The 16,815-nt window shown below is 34.1% G+C and overlaps 2 protein-coding genes and 1 long non-coding RNA gene across 5 annotated transcripts; 2 read left to right on the top strand and 1 right to left on the bottom strand.

The window, feature by feature from the left end:
- Positions 1–6,606: 6,606 nt before the first annotated feature.
- Positions 6,607–7,690, top strand: LOC147408256 (abscisic acid receptor PYR1-like). Of its 2 annotated transcripts, none has more exons than XM_086437168.1 (2): positions 6,607–7,223; positions 7,572–7,690. In XM_086437168.1, the coding sequence occupies exons 1-2, from the start codon at positions 6,607–6,609 to the stop codon at positions 7,630–7,632; spliced, it is 678 nt and encodes a 225-aa protein (XP_086293294.1). In that variant the 3' UTR covers positions 7,633–7,690. The 2 variants fall into 2 exon arrangements, with proteins under 2 accessions (XP_086293294.1, XP_086293293.1); XM_086437167.1 differs by having other exon boundaries at positions 7,460–7,690.
- On the bottom strand, positions 6,685–10,215 carry LOC147408255 (uncharacterized). Its single transcript, XR_015177010.1, has 3 exons — positions 9,918–10,215; positions 6,923–7,186; positions 6,685–6,824 (listed from the first exon to the last, which is right to left on the bottom strand). It is a non-coding gene; the product is annotated as an uncharacterized LOC147408255 (long non-coding RNA).
- A 2,315-nt stretch (positions 10,216–12,530) lies between these two features.
- LOC147408254 (protein neprosin-like) lies at positions 12,531–16,281 on the top strand. Of its 2 annotated transcripts, none has more exons than XM_086437165.1 (7): positions 12,531–12,698; positions 14,002–14,085; positions 14,822–15,022; positions 15,122–15,289; positions 15,399–15,452; positions 15,537–15,680; positions 15,791–16,281. In XM_086437165.1, exons 1-7 carry the CDS (start codon positions 12,552–12,554, stop codon positions 16,163–16,165), a joined length of 1,173 nt encoding a protein of 390 aa, XP_086293291.1. In that variant the 5' UTR covers positions 12,531–12,551; the 3' UTR covers positions 16,166–16,281. The 2 variants fall into 2 exon arrangements, with proteins under 2 accessions (XP_086293291.1, XP_086293292.1); XM_086437166.1 differs by having other exon boundaries at positions 15,399–15,456; positions 15,541–15,680.
- The last annotated feature ends 534 nt before the right edge of the window (positions 16,282–16,815 follow it).

Genomic DNA, 16,815 nt, shown 5'->3' with positions numbered 1-16,815 from the left:
CCCCATCCAATGGTGCTAATCCTAGGGACGACAGTCGAGGTTAGGACAATTTCATCATTTTATCAAGTGGAGAAGAAAGAGATGGTTAGCATAGCTGGAGGTGACCTGGAATGAGCTCAACCACGCAAGCAACTATTTTTCAATTGCATGGACATACCCCACACATCCCCCACCACCTTTTTCAATTATGTCTTATTTGTCTTGCTGTAAAATGGTTGTTAAGGATGAAGAGATCAAGTATATTTAGAATAATATGGTTAAAGTAAATATTCTTCTCCAGTATTATTTAATTATTGCAAGCTAATCAAATTGAAAATTGAAAAAAGAAAAGAAGAAGAGAAAAAAAAAAGATCCAAAGCGATGTCCCGTTTCTATAGAAATGGAACGAATGTTTACATGGCATGTTTTGGTAGGATTTTAAAACACATCGGCTCTTAACAAAGCCGGCAGTTAGATGTGTTCAATCTCCAACCAAAACGTGCCACGTCAACCCATTTTTTGCTATAGGAACAAAACACCTCTCTCGATCACGATTAAAAAAAATGTTTATGGTTGTCAATGGATTATATATTAGATCCATAACTGGATATGTTATCCAATAACTCCAAGTCCAGATCAAGATAAGAAGTTAATTAGAGCACAATGTGAAAAAAGCCCAAATTTGACGGCCCTGGGCTGTTAAATTTCATAAATTTCGACAGACAAAAGGGTCGAATTAGTGTCGAATTTTTCACTGTCAAATGATTTTTTTCAACGGGTTGAAACTGTCAAATTAATGAAGGATGGGAGAAATTCAACAGCTCTAAGCCATCTAATCTGGGAATATCTAGAATTTTGACGGTCCTGGACCATCAAAATTCAATTTCTAAAATTTGTGGGCCTTAGCCCATCAATTTTTTCTGTCGAATTTTCTAGTTTTCTTTTAGTGGAAAAGACCCAATCCAATAATGTATTTGAAATATATATGAATGAGGTATACATTTTATTTAAATATTTGATACTAATTATATATTTTATAACTTTCTTCAAATCAACTTTGGGCTTAGACCCATAGCTCAGCTGGTTTGACCCAATGCAAAGCAACTTTGAGATGGTGGGTTCAAGTAGTCCAGCTTACCCATCCCCAAAAAAAGAAAACAAGAACTGAATTTGGACCAATCCAAAATTCTTGATTTCTAGATTTTTTTTATTAAATTGGATTCAGAACAACAAATATTATATCAAATCAAGCCAGGAAGAACTTACAATGACATATCAGATTGGGTCTAATAAGTTTCATATTGGATCTATACTAATTTCGTAACAGTGCAATCAAGTCCTAATTTCAAGTGCATTGTATTTAGGTTGAACAAATTTTCACTCAAAAAAGAGTCAATCTAAGATTTCACTGAATTCCAAAACGACCAATTACATAAACATTACAACCCCAATTTAATAAATTACCCTCATTAGCTTGATTGAACAACCAAGATTTTATGAAAGAGAGTTTCTATTGCCACACCAACGTTTGCTAATGCCATCTCAAGACGTGTGCTAATTCTCAAGAGTGTCATTGGCACCCCAATTTTTTTTTACTTATTCTATCCCAATTTCTTAAATTATTTGTCACACTCCAATTAAAGATAACACACTTTTCGGAAATTATAAAGGTTTGGCTCAAATTATTTATATCAACATTATAATACTCGTTTGAACAATTTCAATAGTTGTTTACAATATGTCTAGGATCATATGAAATCCCAAACCAAAAAGGGAAAAAAATAAATAAATTGAGCAAAGAAACAACATAGCTTATATTGGCACTCCAACTTTTACTTTTTCTCAATCATTCGCTTATTTCTTTATTTTTAATTGGGATGTAATAAGTAAAGGTTGACTTGGCAATAATAGCTCTCGAATTCCTTCGTGATTTAAATATGAATTGGGTTGGCGTTAGCAAAGTTAGTGTGGCAATGGAATCTCTCTACATGAAATCCGGGGTGAAAATTAAACCTCTTATTTTGTAGCACAAACAAACCTGAGAATGTAAACTATTCAAACATGCATGAATGTATACTATTGAAGTCAAGGTCTTGACCAACACCCATGCGGATGCGGGTCCCACAAACATAAGGTACATTCCCCTTCTCTTGGCAGGCAGCCAACCCTAGGGAATAAAGGAAAGCCCTTCCCTAACTTTCGGCGTAGGTAGCGAAATGCTTAAGTAATTCGATAAAGTGGTGCTTAGCTAAATACTTTATAAAATTTAAATTTTTATTTTTATATTGATATGTAAGTTTTCTAGTGATTATTATGTGATAGAACACAAATGCCTTCATCTTGCACCACTCATCTTGAGATAATGATGATAAATTATTAAATCATATGTACATCCACTGATTCTATTAAATCCCTTCGATCTTAGATTTTCTTGGAGGTTAGGATGCAATTGATGGGCTTTATTCCTATATTTTTATTTTTTATTTTATGTCTTATATTTGTAGGGATTTCCTACAGTCTTTTGGGGATAGGATGAGTGTTGTGAGATGTCTAGTATTCTTATTGGGTTTGAACTTCAAGAAACAAGGTAATATTAAAATGGATCTTTTTCGATACAGAGTGAGCTCAGTCTGAAGGGTCAAGGCCTGGAGTGAAAGGGAAAGGTCCCAAGTCAGATTACTTGATTGAGTCCATGCAAAGGTTCAGGGGCAGCGCCCTTGTTGAGACAAATTTTCTTAGTTATATATTGTATTTTCAAGTAGGGTTTCATTATTGATTTTTGCTCTGTAAGATTCCTTACAATTGTGGATAGAGAGTTTGTAATCTTTGCCATTGATAGTAGATTTTTTTTTGTCCTATGTGAACATAGGAGATTTGTCAAATTATGTAAATCTTGTGTGTTCGTTTTGCTTTTTTTATTTTAATTCTTATTACGTTTTCGCACAACAATGAGTCTTTGCGGTTGCATGCCTAAATCCTCACACAAATTATCTAGAATGCAATAAGAAGAGCAAAGTGATCATTAAATTTTAAATACATAATCAAAGAGAACAAACTATTGTTGCTAGTTTTGATGTTAAGTCAATCCCCTCACCCCTCGGATTAGGGACATCCACTTTTTTGCTTGCCTTTGCTCAAAAAATATCGATTGACAGAATCCTATTATAAACCTATAAAAAATAATTCAACTTGATTGGTGAGTTTGAATTTGATCATTTTTATACTAGGCTTTGTGAGTTAGGTACTTCAATTGAATTCAAATCCATGATGATAAGAGGTTCGAAACCATGTGGTCATAAATTGATAACAAGAGTTACTGTTGAGTTCAGTCCTACATCAGACATAATTTTTATAATATCTTGCGTCTCTCCGCTCATTGATTTTGAGTTAGACCTCTAAATTTATCATGATACCAGAGAGGGTCTTTATCTCATTCACGTCACCCCACTTCATGTTGAATTTAATCGCATCGTACATAATTTGCCTTATCTCTTTTTTTATAAACTCTTGACTCTTCACCTAATTCATATCTCCACGTGCTTTGGCTAAATTTAACTCATGTGTGCATAGACGTGTTGAATTTAGTCCTATATCAACCACAACTTTATAAACTCCTGATCCTCCCTATCAATTGTCAATTGATTTTGAGTTAGACCCAAATTTATTAGTTACTTTCAATGTGCTTTTGAAATGCCATGTGGAAAAGGCAAAGGATAAGCAGACCCGATCCTAACCTAATTTCCGGGAATACAGGAGCTGCATTGATACCGATGTGGCAACCTTATCACCGATGCGTGAAGCCGGCTGAAACATCATTTCTAGCCAAGCCGGCCGTACGTAACGCTTACATCAGTCCTATCAAAATAGGAAATTCTCCGCAAGCATTATCCGTTTTTGCTGCAACCGTCGTTTTTGGGTTTAGGCTACTCTCATGGCTCGGCTCAGTCTCTCTGAATGAGCTGACAGTCCCAATATAAGATGTTTGTACGACTTCCATCCCACACCTCCTTTTACTTTTATTACACGTTCTTGATAAATTAAACACACTCCAATGCAAAATATTCAAACCATGGAAATTTTCCCAACAAATTCCGATTTCGTTACACTATTCATTTCAATTCCCAAAACTTTATAACCATTGACTTCGCTGGAATATCTACGAATTGGTAGATAGATTAAAAACTAATGATAAATGCATGTTTTGGGATTAAAATGAAGGATTTTGTTAGGACACACAATAAAATGTAATAAATACACTTTAAAAATTAGAATATAAGAGTATTTTCATAAAAAATAATTTTTTAAAAGTATTTTCAATATAAAATTCAATTTTCAAAATATATTTATTGCACTTTAACGCGTGTCATAAGACACACGTTAACAAGACTCTAAAATGAATAGTGTACCAAATTCAAAATTTAGTGATATTCAACCCACGAAATAGAAATTCACCCTAAACTATATAATAAAGAGAGCTGCTATGGCCACCCCAACATTTGCTAACGTCATCCCAATTGTGTGCAATTCTTTGGTTTTACATAAGAATTGGTGTGGCATAAGTACTTCTCATAATAAAACACATCTAAGTTGCAACAACTTTGTGTGTTGGGGAGTGGGTGGATAAACATGGTGGTGTGCACAGCATCATAGATGCTTTTCAAAGCATCAATGGTTGAACAAGAGATATCTCTTTGGCAAGTTAGTTTGGATCTGTATCAATGTCCTAAATAATATGAAACACAATTATATTCAATTTCTTTTATATCTTTCAATTTTTTTTTTTTTTTTTTCAAAATTCAACTAAACTCAAATGAAAGGAACTAAATATTCGATCACCATGAACATTAAAAAGATACAAATATTTGGATGCAATCCCTTAGGTGCCTTTTAACAAACAAACAGTAGTTGAGACATTATCTAGACTGGGATGATCGTGTAGTTGTGTAGCTGTCTGCACGAGATTTAAAGGATAAGCAAGAAATCAAATATGTCCTTTGACATTATAAGCAAGAAATTAAGTATACTCCTTTCGGGGTTTCCCTCAATATATTTGCTTGAGTTAGGTTGCTTTTACTTTTAATTAGAAAAATAGATAAAATCGGTGATTGATCAAATGAAAATTACATTTGTTGGTTTATCATTACTTTGATTGATTATATTACGAGAATACCTTTTAGACGATGATTATTACAAACAAAATAATAATCATTTATTATTATTATTCCTCACAATTCATTACTTTTACCACTTATTAGTAATTTATTTCAATTCATTTAATTAAAATTCGGATTTGCACTTTTCCAACCGGACGATAGACATAAATAATTCATTTCTTAGTTCACTTGTGTAATTTACTAATTCAGTTTGCTTGCGTAATTCCTATATTATAATGTTAAATACTTCTAAGATCCATGTCCCACTAACTATTAATATAGGAGTGTTACTATTACATAGCACCTTTAACATGTAGATAGTAATATCATCATCCGACATGGTCTTCCAATTAGGATTAGACTCTTATAAAATCATATATATATGGGTGACGTTCCTATGACCCATATTACGACATCATTTTTGTCTTATATGGGCAAAAAGGTTTGGAATGGGCTGATTTTTTGTGAGGATGATCTCTGTGATGAGGGGATCATCCTTGCAAAAAATCATCCCATTCCAAAACTTCTAACCCCATCAAAAATGATTTACAAAAATAGGACGGTCTAAAATTTTTCAACTTGTAAAACATAGGGCTAGAAATTTCATAATGAGCTGATTTTTGACAAGGATGATCTCCTCACCATAAAGATCATCCTCACAAAAAATCAGCCCATTCCAAATATTTTTGCCAATATAAGACAAAATACTGTGTCGCAATGTGAGTAGCTTTATATGTTTACGGAACCCGACCCTATATATATATATAATAAATAAAAAAAGAGTTTTGCTATTGACAATACAATTTTAATTAATTCTAAATGCAGTTTCTAATATTAAACATAGTGTGTGACATGATTTCAAAACTCGTTCGAGACTGAGATGTATCGTTTGTGACATCTTGATATCAGGTATGAATGAATGAGACGAACACACAAATTAATTTTTAGAATAAGATTTAATACCCCACGTTTACTTTTAAAGTTTATGGATGAGACATCTCAAACTTATTTGAGACAACTAGATATTTGGCATGGACGAGACCAGACGGAAACCAACCAAGTTTTAAAACCATGGTGTGTAGAGCATCTCTCAACGTGCTCCTATGCATGGTTGGAATCCTCTCTTTCCACCACGTATAAGCACACAACACCATATGCGCATAGCAGTTCTACGCGTATTTTAGTATTTTAACTATAAATAAACTACAAATAAAAATTAAAAATTCGGAAAATAAAGTCGCGAACACTCGGCTTGGCTATAATCCGAGCTGGATGTCCTCAATAATATCTAGGTCAGCGAAGCCAGAACAACCCGTCATCATCAACAACTTACACCTCCAACAATAATAAAATAATATCAAAACTACATCTTTATATTATAAATAAGTTTCACCTTATTTATAATTTAAAAAAATCTATCAACCTTATTTTCTCTGCTCTCCCTTCAAGCGTTTGAAGAAAGACAGAACCAGAGATGATGGCGAAGGAACCTGAAGAAGCAACATCATCTACAACTGGACCGATTCGACTCGATCTGACCAAACAAGAGTTTGAAGAATTGAATCCAGTCATCAACGAGTTTCACACATACAGAATGGTTCCGGGTCAATGCTCCTCTATACTCGCTCAACGTATAAACGCACCTATTGATACAGTGTGGCCGGTAGTTCGTCGCTTCGATACTCCACAGAGCTACAAACATTTCATCAAGAGTTGTTCTCTCAAAGAAGGGTCCCACACATCTATAACCGTTGGATGTTTAAGAGAAGTAAACGTTATCACTGGTTTACCTGCTGCTACTAGTACTGAGAGGTTGGATATACTTAATGATGACAGACACGTGGCGGGATTTAGCATCATAGGTGGTGATCATAGGTTGAGGAACTATAGGTCGGTGACGACTGTTAACGAGTTCAGTAGTGGTGATGGGAAGATCTGGACCGTTGCTTTGGAATCATACGCAGTAGATGTACCGGATGGGAATACGGAGGATGATACTCGTATGTTTGCTGATACGGTCGTTAGGTTGAATCTGCAGAAGCTTGCCTCGTTGACTGAATCGAAGGCTCGTGATGAAGATCAAAGAACCAGGTGAAATTTCAGGCAAAAAAGTGTGAATTTTACCTTTTGAGTCTTGCTGCAGTGACAGCTGTGACTGCATTTCACACTGTGCTGACGTGGATGCGTACACGTAACCAACGATACTCCTTCATCGTATCTCTAGGTAAAGCATCTAGGATTGCACATATCCACGTCAGCAGTGTGAAACGCAGTGAATAATAAGTCACTCCAGCATTTTTTTTTCTTACTTTTGTTTGTTTTTTCAGTTTTTGGAAATATGATAGATTTTTTGGCTTGGTGAAATCACGGAAACCTCCTTGTGTTATAGCAATTTGACACTATTTTCTTCTGCTAAAATGACTTAAATGCCCTGAGCAGCTTCTGTCATGGAGTTGGGAGTTTTGAGGATTTATGGTCAAAATGGTCATGTACAGATTAATTAAGGTGGGTAGTTGACGTAATTTCCCAAAGGGTGTTAAAATGGCTGATTGATAGTGCTTTGTTGGTGGTTGTTTTGAAGCTAGGAGATTTTGGTAATTTGATTACATAGGAAATGGGTATATAAATTGGTTTTTTTATTTTTATTTTTATTTTTATTTTTATTTTTAGTTTTAGTTTTCAAACAGACACCTAATGGTATTTCAAGGAAGCAGCTATTGTTGACACCCCAATTGTTGCAAAGACGATTCTTCTCTCTACAATTTGTTTGCGTGCGAAGATTTATCATTTGTTTCTTGTTTATTCTCCTCCAACATAAGTTTCCTATACTACCCATTAATGGTTGAGCTCGAAAGTTTTAAGAAAATTGTTTTCAAGGGTCCAGCATAAATATCGAAAAATCAACACCCAAGTTCTTGGTTTCAGTCACCATCGTTGTTGAAGATCAATTTTTGCTAACTTTCACCATGAATATCAAGGATCCAAAATCAACCATCGAAAGCCCTTTTACTTGCCCACCATGATTTAAAAGGCAAGACTTATTTTGAACAAGTCAGATTTTGGCTGGGTGTATCTTACATTATACACCAAAACCCCATTCAACTATCCAAATGTTCTATTACTCCAAAAGTCCTCCTTTAAATAATACAACCAGATCTATTAAAATGATCCAGACCCTTATCAAACCAGCACATCTCATATTTTTGGCCCAAAATGTAAATCCAAATACTCTTTAGCCAAGCCAAATTGGCTCAAACACATGGTAATTATTCGGCCCTAAAATTCTCTCCACGCCCAAAATCCGATCATTTTCCCCATGTCTTCAGCACATTATCCATTTTATGTTTTTTAAAAAAAAAAAAAAACTTTGTTTCTTATGGGTATATATTGCCCAAAGCTCCTTTGGTTCAAAAGAGCCAATGAATCTTCTATGATGGCATTGTGGTCCATAGAGACCAATTATCAATTTTAAGGCCTAATAGAGGGCATTGCCAATGTCGAGCACATGGAGTTGACGTTGAGCACATTTTTTTGGTCTGTTAAGAGGCCATGTTTTTGGATTAAAATCCAACAGGTTTTGGTTTAGCCTAAACTGAGGATGGACCAATTATCAAGTTAGCTAGGCCCATCAGAATTGAGCTAGTTGCTCTTTATTCTCTACTACACATTTGAACGCATCATTTTTCTCAGGCAGAGGGGCATTTGGAAAAGGAAAAGTGGGTTTCAACAACCTAACTTGTTCAACAATAAGCACTTGGCTAACTTATTCAAAAAGCTCTTGCTTAAAGACAACTTTCATCAGAAATTGTGTTATTGGAGGCAATTGATTTTAGCAATCTCGTAAGGATCGTTACCGTGAGTTTGAGGGATAGTGCAAGAGTATTAGACAAGAAGCAATGTAATGACCAAATCTTATCTATAGAGACTAGGATAGATTAATTTGATTAGATCAGATTATATAATGATCTCATTAGACTAAGATTAGATTTAGTTTGTGGTTATCCAATTAGTTAGAATTTCATATTTTTTTTCTATATAAATCCTAATAGGATTATTGTATTTAAATTTACAAAGGATAGGTTGTAGTTGCACCAAAATTCTGCAACACTCAAGCTAGAAATCTTTATCTTGTTCAATTTGACTCAGGGTATGTTTGATAACTGCTCGTTCACCATGAGAGTTGGACTTTCGAATGTTGAAGTCTTGAAAGTTTCGAGTGAGAGTCAATTATAATTAGTGTTTGGTTGCATATGAGAATTCTGGGAATTTTCTAACTCCAATTTCAATGTTTCATTTGTCAGCCTAATAAAATTGCAAGTTAAATAACTCCAATGAAAATTAGCACATATGGATGCAAATGAAATACAAAAGCAATAAAAAAAAGGCAAGCATTACACATCAAGCATTGAAAATGAACCAATGAGCATTAAAAAAAACCAAAAAATAATGTTGGTATAGTAATTTTAGTTCTCTAAATTCAAAAATAACAACAACAACAACAAAAAATGAAAAACAATCCATTAAAATTAAAAACCTTAAAATAGTAAAAATCAGAGTTATGGATGGTCTCTTTATCATTCCATTCATCTTGATTGTTACTGGTTTTAATGAGACAACTCAAATCGATTCTTTTTTTTTTTTTTTTTTGTAATTGGTCTTGGAAATGGTGTTGAGGGAGAGGTAAGATTTGAGATTTGGGGGTTTTCAGATAGGGTTTCAATTAGGGTAAGACACATGCGGTGTATCCCTATATCTCCATTGAGAGAGAGAGAGAGAGAGAGTTACCTGGTGATTGATGAAGAGGAAGAGAGTTACTGGTTCGTTGTTCACAACTCTCCCATGGAGTTCACGATGAAGAACATGAGTTGAGGCGAGAGCTGCTCGATTTCTTTGTTCACGACTTATCAAGGAGAGCTCGCACGCGAGATTTCACAACTTTCACCCTAAGAGGTGATAGTTGAAAATTTCTGTTTTACACTGATCGTGAGATTTGGAAAGTTGGGAATTATCGGTTACCAAATACACCCTCACTTTTTCTTCTATTCGTCCAACGGATTTCTCCTCCTCCTGTACAATGACATATTCATGTCCCCCCACTCACGTCACTCCTGTCCGTCATTAATCTTCTTCACATATGATTTGTGCCTAAACTTAGGGACTTGTTCACATCTGGCCAAACAACCCCTCCTGATTCTGATGACCCCCACTCTTAAATCTCGAGACTCTGCAATATGTGAAAGACTTAATCATGATTGGCACACCGAATCATAAGTTACGACGTAATTGTAAAAAACTTTAGAATCACCACGTCGTTCTTCATTTATTTTTATAAATCGTAGAAATAAATAAATAAAATACATCTAAGAATTAATAGTATATCATTATTCATTCACCATTCACCATTCACGGTAATTAAAAAAAATAGTTAAGAATAATCACAATAAACCTATGTGAAGGAAATGAGAAAAAGGGTAATTTCAATATTTCAAAAAAATTATAATGAGAGTTGAGGTTCGGATTATTAAGAAAAAGAATAATTTATTAAATAAACTATTAAGTTACGGTCCAAAACTTAGGGATTATTAGAAAAAAAAAACCCTTGCACCAGGTTCTTTACATAAAGACCATATTTCCTTTAAAGGAGTCATAGAAGGCTATTTCCACTAAGTGGACCATGACCACCATTCACCAAAAAGAGATGAATAGAGAGCATAGAGCAATAACATTTAGAGGTATAGGTTGTCCTCACTAGGGTATTTCCCCTATGCGTAGTTTCAAGTTTGAGTGCTCTATGTACGATCACTGACGGGACAGTATATAGATCCATAGATCTTTTTTTCTTGTGTACCTCGAAGAAAAAGATTCATGATTCTATGCATGGCCACGTCAAGGAGCATACAAAGATCATCAAGTTTAGGAGCGTTGACTCCATCACTTTTCAATTCACGGAGGTAATAACAAAATTACCTAAAACAAAATGTGTTAACAAATGAATCAAGCCTAAAAATGAAAATTCAATTGCAAATCCATTGATCTTGACAATCTTGATGTTTCCATTCAAGAATGGGTATCCTCGGATAATTCTGAATCCGTTGTCCTTTTGGGTCTGTGGGCCCACGTGGACCTAAGCCTTATGCTTGAACGTCTAGCTATCCAAACGTTCCATGAATTATTCTGCTATAATCTCCTACATCAATATCTCAAGTATCTCAAGAACTGTAAATATTCATATTTTCTCTCTTTTTGTCTCTTCATGTCTCGCCTCTCTCTATAATTTTTTAAAATAATTATTTCAATTAAATAAGAGTCATTTCTACGACTTTATGAAGTTTTGTGTTTGTAATGTGTCAGGTTTTAGAATTTTTTTTAAGTTTTTCATAACTTTAACTTTGTTCTAAATTTAATTATTTAAGAAAAGAACTAAAATATTTGATAAATATATGTAAAAGCACTTAAGTATTCTTAGTCTGCAAAAGAGTATGGTGGAGGCTTCATCAATTGTTCTTTTGAGATCCTACTCAGATGATTTTTATTCATATATCGAGTCAATCATACAGTTCACAAATATTGTGTCCGATGTGGGATTAAACAAGGTGTTTCGAAGCATTTTAGAATATATGCCATAAGCAAAGTTGATGGCGCGTATTTGGCATCACAATTGATCTGTAATAATTGTTTTTGGTGGATGGTCATTGCTCTCACGTATGACTCGAACAATCATACAAACGATTCAGTGGTTTCATCTAAGAACTCTACCTATTTGTTTGATATGTTGTATAAAAAATAACGACATCCCCAAAGTGTAACTATAATCCATTATTGACCTTGCATCTGCCCAAAATAAGTTTGTATTGAAAGTGTCCAACCAATGGTCCATGGGGAATGTAAGGATCTGATTTGATTGAGAATTCTTAAATAGTTATTACAAATATCCCAATAAGGTATTTATAGACATTACAATAATAATCTAGAAAGTCCCAACTATCCTATTCTAAAAGATTGTAAGAATAATCTAGAAAGTCACAACTATCATAATCTAGAAGATTATAAGAATAATATAGAAAATCTTAACTATCCTAATCTAAAAGATTAGAAGAATAATCTAATAAGTCAAGAATAATCCGGAGATATCCTATTAGGAAATCCCTAGCTAGGAAATTATTGATCACCAAGAAACGTGTAATGATCTCTAGTAAGCCTGTATTTCTTTTCCAATCTCGGCCATTTGTTAACCACCGACAACGTTGAAACTTGGAATAGTTGCTAGAATGTTTGGGAACATATAATAAATGCTTGCTTAATCTTTCGTAATAGAACAAATAACAATTAAGATCGTATTTATTAGACAACTCAGTATATTTATTGTACTCCATATAAATAAAGGGGTCACCTATCCTTGTAGTAATCTAAATTCAATCCATGGCTTTGATGGGTCTCACTACACTGTTCATGATAGCATTGTCCCTGAGTTTCTTCATCCATTATGGAGTAAGAGGGAGGAGTATCTCAAAAGAAGATTTGGAGTTGGAGAGAAAACTCAAAAAGACCCCCATCAAGACTATACAGGTAATTCATGGTGTTCTTACATCTTTACAGTCTATCTTCTATTTTATACATGGAAAATGCTGGAATGACACAGAGAATTTAATGCGATTCTCACAAGTCTGACATGGAGGTGCGAACATAACCGTCGATGGGTTTTATTCGTATCTCGAGGAAACGCGTCTATGGTTATCACATCAACGCAGTGAAAATCACAGATCCCCCATGATTTTCCAAGATGCTAAAGGATGCAACTAGGGTTATTGATGGGCCGTGACTGGCACAATTCGCTTTAGTAGTCCTGTCTTTAAAGGACGTTATGATGGAGTGTTGGGTTTGAATTTACAGACCATTGGTTCAGGATCTTCTTGTATTGGTAAATAAAATATCCCGAGGTAATGTCCTCTAATACGTATTGTAACCACTCATCCCCAATATAGGCAGATATTTCCAAGGAATGATGCACAAATACAACTTGATGCATGACTTGTAGCCATTATAATTGATAGAATTTTCACCCAATCATTTATTTCATCATTTTTGTTACTCAAAAACCTAATGAAACCCAATTCAATTAAGTCCATTGCATCCTGTGGGATCCTTCATATAATTTATTTCATTAAAAGTTCTTTTTTTATTTTATTGGGGTAATATTTCATTCATAATTGTTTATACGGGTGCATGGTCCAAACTGAAAGCTTTGGGTTTGTTTGTAACAAGTTGTGGTTTGGTTTTGAGTTGAACCGATCAATTTGGTTCAAGGCCCAACAGAACCCTTATGTAATGTATATAAATATTTATGAATTATTTTAGTAGTTAGGACATAGATTAATCACTTTTTTCTGGATAAATTATGACTTTTGATGAATAGATTGATGATTTATTGTAAGGAATTTATGTTTATTAAATATTTGTTTTTTATTAAAAAATTTTACTTCCACATTATAGAATATTGGCAACCCAAAGAATCGAACCATATCAAACCGACCTTAGTTAGGCTTGGGTTGGTTTAATTCTATTGGCATTTTGGTTTGGTTTTGGTTCTTATTTAGTAGAACCGACCTATGTCAGTTCAGTTCCAATTTAGCCCCAAACCGAACCAAGTTATACCCCTAGTTACTTAGACTAAATGTCTTCTGCATTGATAATGATGGATAATATGTTATGAATATGATGAGGTACTTCTCGCCTACTAGAATGAATCTATTTCTCCATTTTTGCGATTCATATTTTGAACCCAGTTTTTTTTTCTTTAGAACTTCCTGGGGGCAAAGAAAATTCAACTATCATGGATTTGATGATTATATTTTTTTTAATTATGTTCTAGACTGAAGGAGGTGTTTTCGACTGTGTTGACATCTACAAACAACCGGCATTCGATCATCCCTTGCTAAAGAATCACAAAATCCAGGTAAGCTGTTGGTGAGCATTTCTGTCATTACTAAGTCATATTTGGTGGCAAAACTTTTACAATTAATTATATTATAATTGATACTATCAATATCCATATAAGATTAGCAATTTATAAGGAAATGTTTCTTTTTCTCTACTTTCCTGCACCCCTCTTTTTCCAATTCCTCAGTCATCTACCACTGCCATAGACAAGGACACAACTATAGAAAGAGATAAGACTATTCTTCAATAATATTTAAAATGGTAAAATGATTTTTTTACGGTGATTACTAGATTGATTCTGACATGATCGATAAAAATTGGATTGGGTCCTTATTGGATCTTGAAACTTAGATCCATTCTGATCATAGAACAACCGTTGGATTGGATTAGATCCAATTTAGTGAACAATATACATATTTATTTAGTTAAACTAGCTAGCAAACATTGATTTGTATTGGAGTGTAGAAATAAAGTACAAGCTTCAGGGACCCCACCCTCCCCCTTCTCCTGGTTTTATTTGTAATATTAGGGAAATAAATTGGATGGCTCCATGTCATTTATATACATAAAATGCGTTTATACACCATATATGCAATGGAACATGTATTCTTTTCTGTACATATTGGATCACTTAATAAATTTTGAAGTTCTTAATTGAAAATCGACCCCACCCCATAATTAATTACGATAATGGTTCTAGAGGAACCCCTCATTCTTAGAGTGAAATCTTTATGTTTGAGTTTTCTATGTAGATGGAGCCTACTTCCAATCCCAATGGATTGATAGCTGGAGCTTTATCTGTTGATAAACATCCATGGGATATACTAAATAAGATAAATTGCCCACAAGGAACAGTACCAATTCGAAGGACTCTAAAAGAAGACCTTATAAGAGCCAAATCTTTCCCTGCTAGCAATCTTCATCCACAGACAACTAATTTTCCTGGTCAACATGTAAGTTATATCACACTAGGAAAATCCCCTTCTTTGTTTACGATTGATGATTAATGCAACAAACTTCAGTGAATTTGGAGACGTTATTTGTGTATGCAGCTAGCAATTCTTAAAGTATCAAATTATGAAAATAAGCGATATAATGGAGTCCATGGATTCATCAATATATATAATATGACGGTGGGAGCTGACCAATCTACTTCATCTCAAGTGTGGATTGAAAATGGTCCAAGTGATCAATTGAATACTTTACAAGCTGGATGGATGGTGAGTTGTCGTTAAATACAATGTTATAAATTTGCTTCCACACTGCCAGTCTGCCTTTACAAACATAGATTACTGATTTCAACCTCTATTGCCATGTTCAATTGAACAGGTATCTCCACCGTTATTTGATGACAACCTTACTCGATTATTTGGTTATTGGAGTGTAAGTTTGAAATGCTGCTAGTTTTAAACTATCAATCAACTCTAGTGCTATTTGATTATTTATTATTCAATTTCATATTCACAGGTAGATGGTGGTAAGAGTGGTTGCTTCAATACTTTTTGCTCTGGCTTTATTCAAGTTGATAAAAATCTAGCTCTCGGTGATTCAATTACCCCAACATCTACATATAATGGACCTCAATTTGCAATTCATGTTCTTGTGTTTCAGGTAAGACAATTATTCTAATTTATTAAAAAATAACTTTATTTGAATTTAAAACTATTTTTAATTACCAAGCTAATAGCTATTGATCAAATAATTTTATCTAATCATGGCAGGATAGTGTCACTGGGAATTGGTGGTTAAAAGTACATGAAAAGAATGTGGGTTACTGGCCAAAGTCCTTACTCCCACATTTAGTTGAAGGTGCTTCACTAATTGCATGGGGAGGGTTAGTAAAAGGGCCCCCAAACGAAGCAAGTGCACCAATGGGGAATGGACATTTTCCAAAAAATAGTTTCCACAGGGCATGTTACTTTCGCCAAATCAAAATGATTAATGCATCTAATTATTTGGTTAATCCTAGCGAACACAGTTTGGAGACAGTTTTAGACTGTCCCAAAGGTTATTACATCCAATATAAAGGTTATATCGACAAAGTATGGGAACATTCATTCTTGTTTGGTGGACCTGGAGGAAGTTGTGGGGTTTAAGATAATGCCTATTTCAATAAAGATAATAATTTTTGGTGAAAGCTAGGGAACAGTTCTTCAGAAGATGTTTTTATTTTATTTTAAGGATTCTTGACCCTTTCTCCATTCTTTTTGAATTGTGATAGAATCTCTTTTTTTTTTTTTTTGTTGTTGAACTTTTTTTAATTGTTCTAGTCTATAATATGAATATTTTGGTGTTGAGCTCTATCTAACTTAAACCTTGTCTCCCAAATAATGCTATTAGGTTGGGTTTAACAATTGTGGGTCTTTCTAATATGACTCGAACTTGCAAACTTTAAAATAAGGTCTAAAGTAATATATTCAAATTTATATAATAAAACACAATGGTGAGTCCCACTCTACTATAATTTTGTAGGTATAAATGTCCACTCCAACTAGTGAGTGTGTCTTCACTACCCCCAATTGGTGGAGCTCTACCGTTCGTGGTTCAATTCACATATAATTTGTGAAAGCAATGAACCGCTGTACTTTATTTTTGTTGATATTAGAGAACCCCCTTCTTATTTTGTCACAGTTGGGTCCATTGTTTTGTCATTGTTAGATACACCTTTTTGGAGGGAAAAAAAAAATCCCCCCACCTTTGCTCAAATTTAGAAAAACTCTTTGATTTAGGTCATCTTCTCTAATTA

Source organism: Akebia trifoliata, chromosome 3 (assembly GCF_017979445.1).
Source record: "Akebia trifoliata isolate Shusen 1 chromosome 3, ASM1797944v1, whole genome shotgun sequence".
NCBI lineage: Eukaryota > Viridiplantae > Streptophyta > Magnoliopsida > Ranunculales > Lardizabalaceae > Akebia > Akebia trifoliata.
Note: the sequence above shows the minus strand (reverse complement) of the source record. Positions and strands in the feature narration are given on the sequence as shown.

Coding starts and splice junctions, on each gene's coding strand:
- LOC147408254 (XM_086437165.1), top strand. CDS start 12,552: ATGGCTTTGATGGGTCTCACTACACTGTTCATGATAGCATTGTCCCTG. Junction 15,290..15,398: donor CTTTACAAGCTGGATGGATG/GTGAGTTGTCGT, acceptor TCAATTGAACAG/GTATCTCCACCGTTATTTGA. Junction 15,681..15,790: donor TTCATGTTCTTGTGTTTCAG/GTAAGACAATTA, acceptor TAATCATGGCAG/GATAGTGTCACTGGGAATTG.
- LOC147408256 (XM_086437167.1), top strand. CDS start 6,607: ATGATGGCGAAGGAACCTGAAGAAGCAACATCATCTACAACTGGACCG. Junction 7,224..7,459: donor GATGAAGATCAAAGAACCAG/GTGAAATTTCAG, acceptor TTGTTTTTTCAG/TTTTTGGAAATATGATAGAT.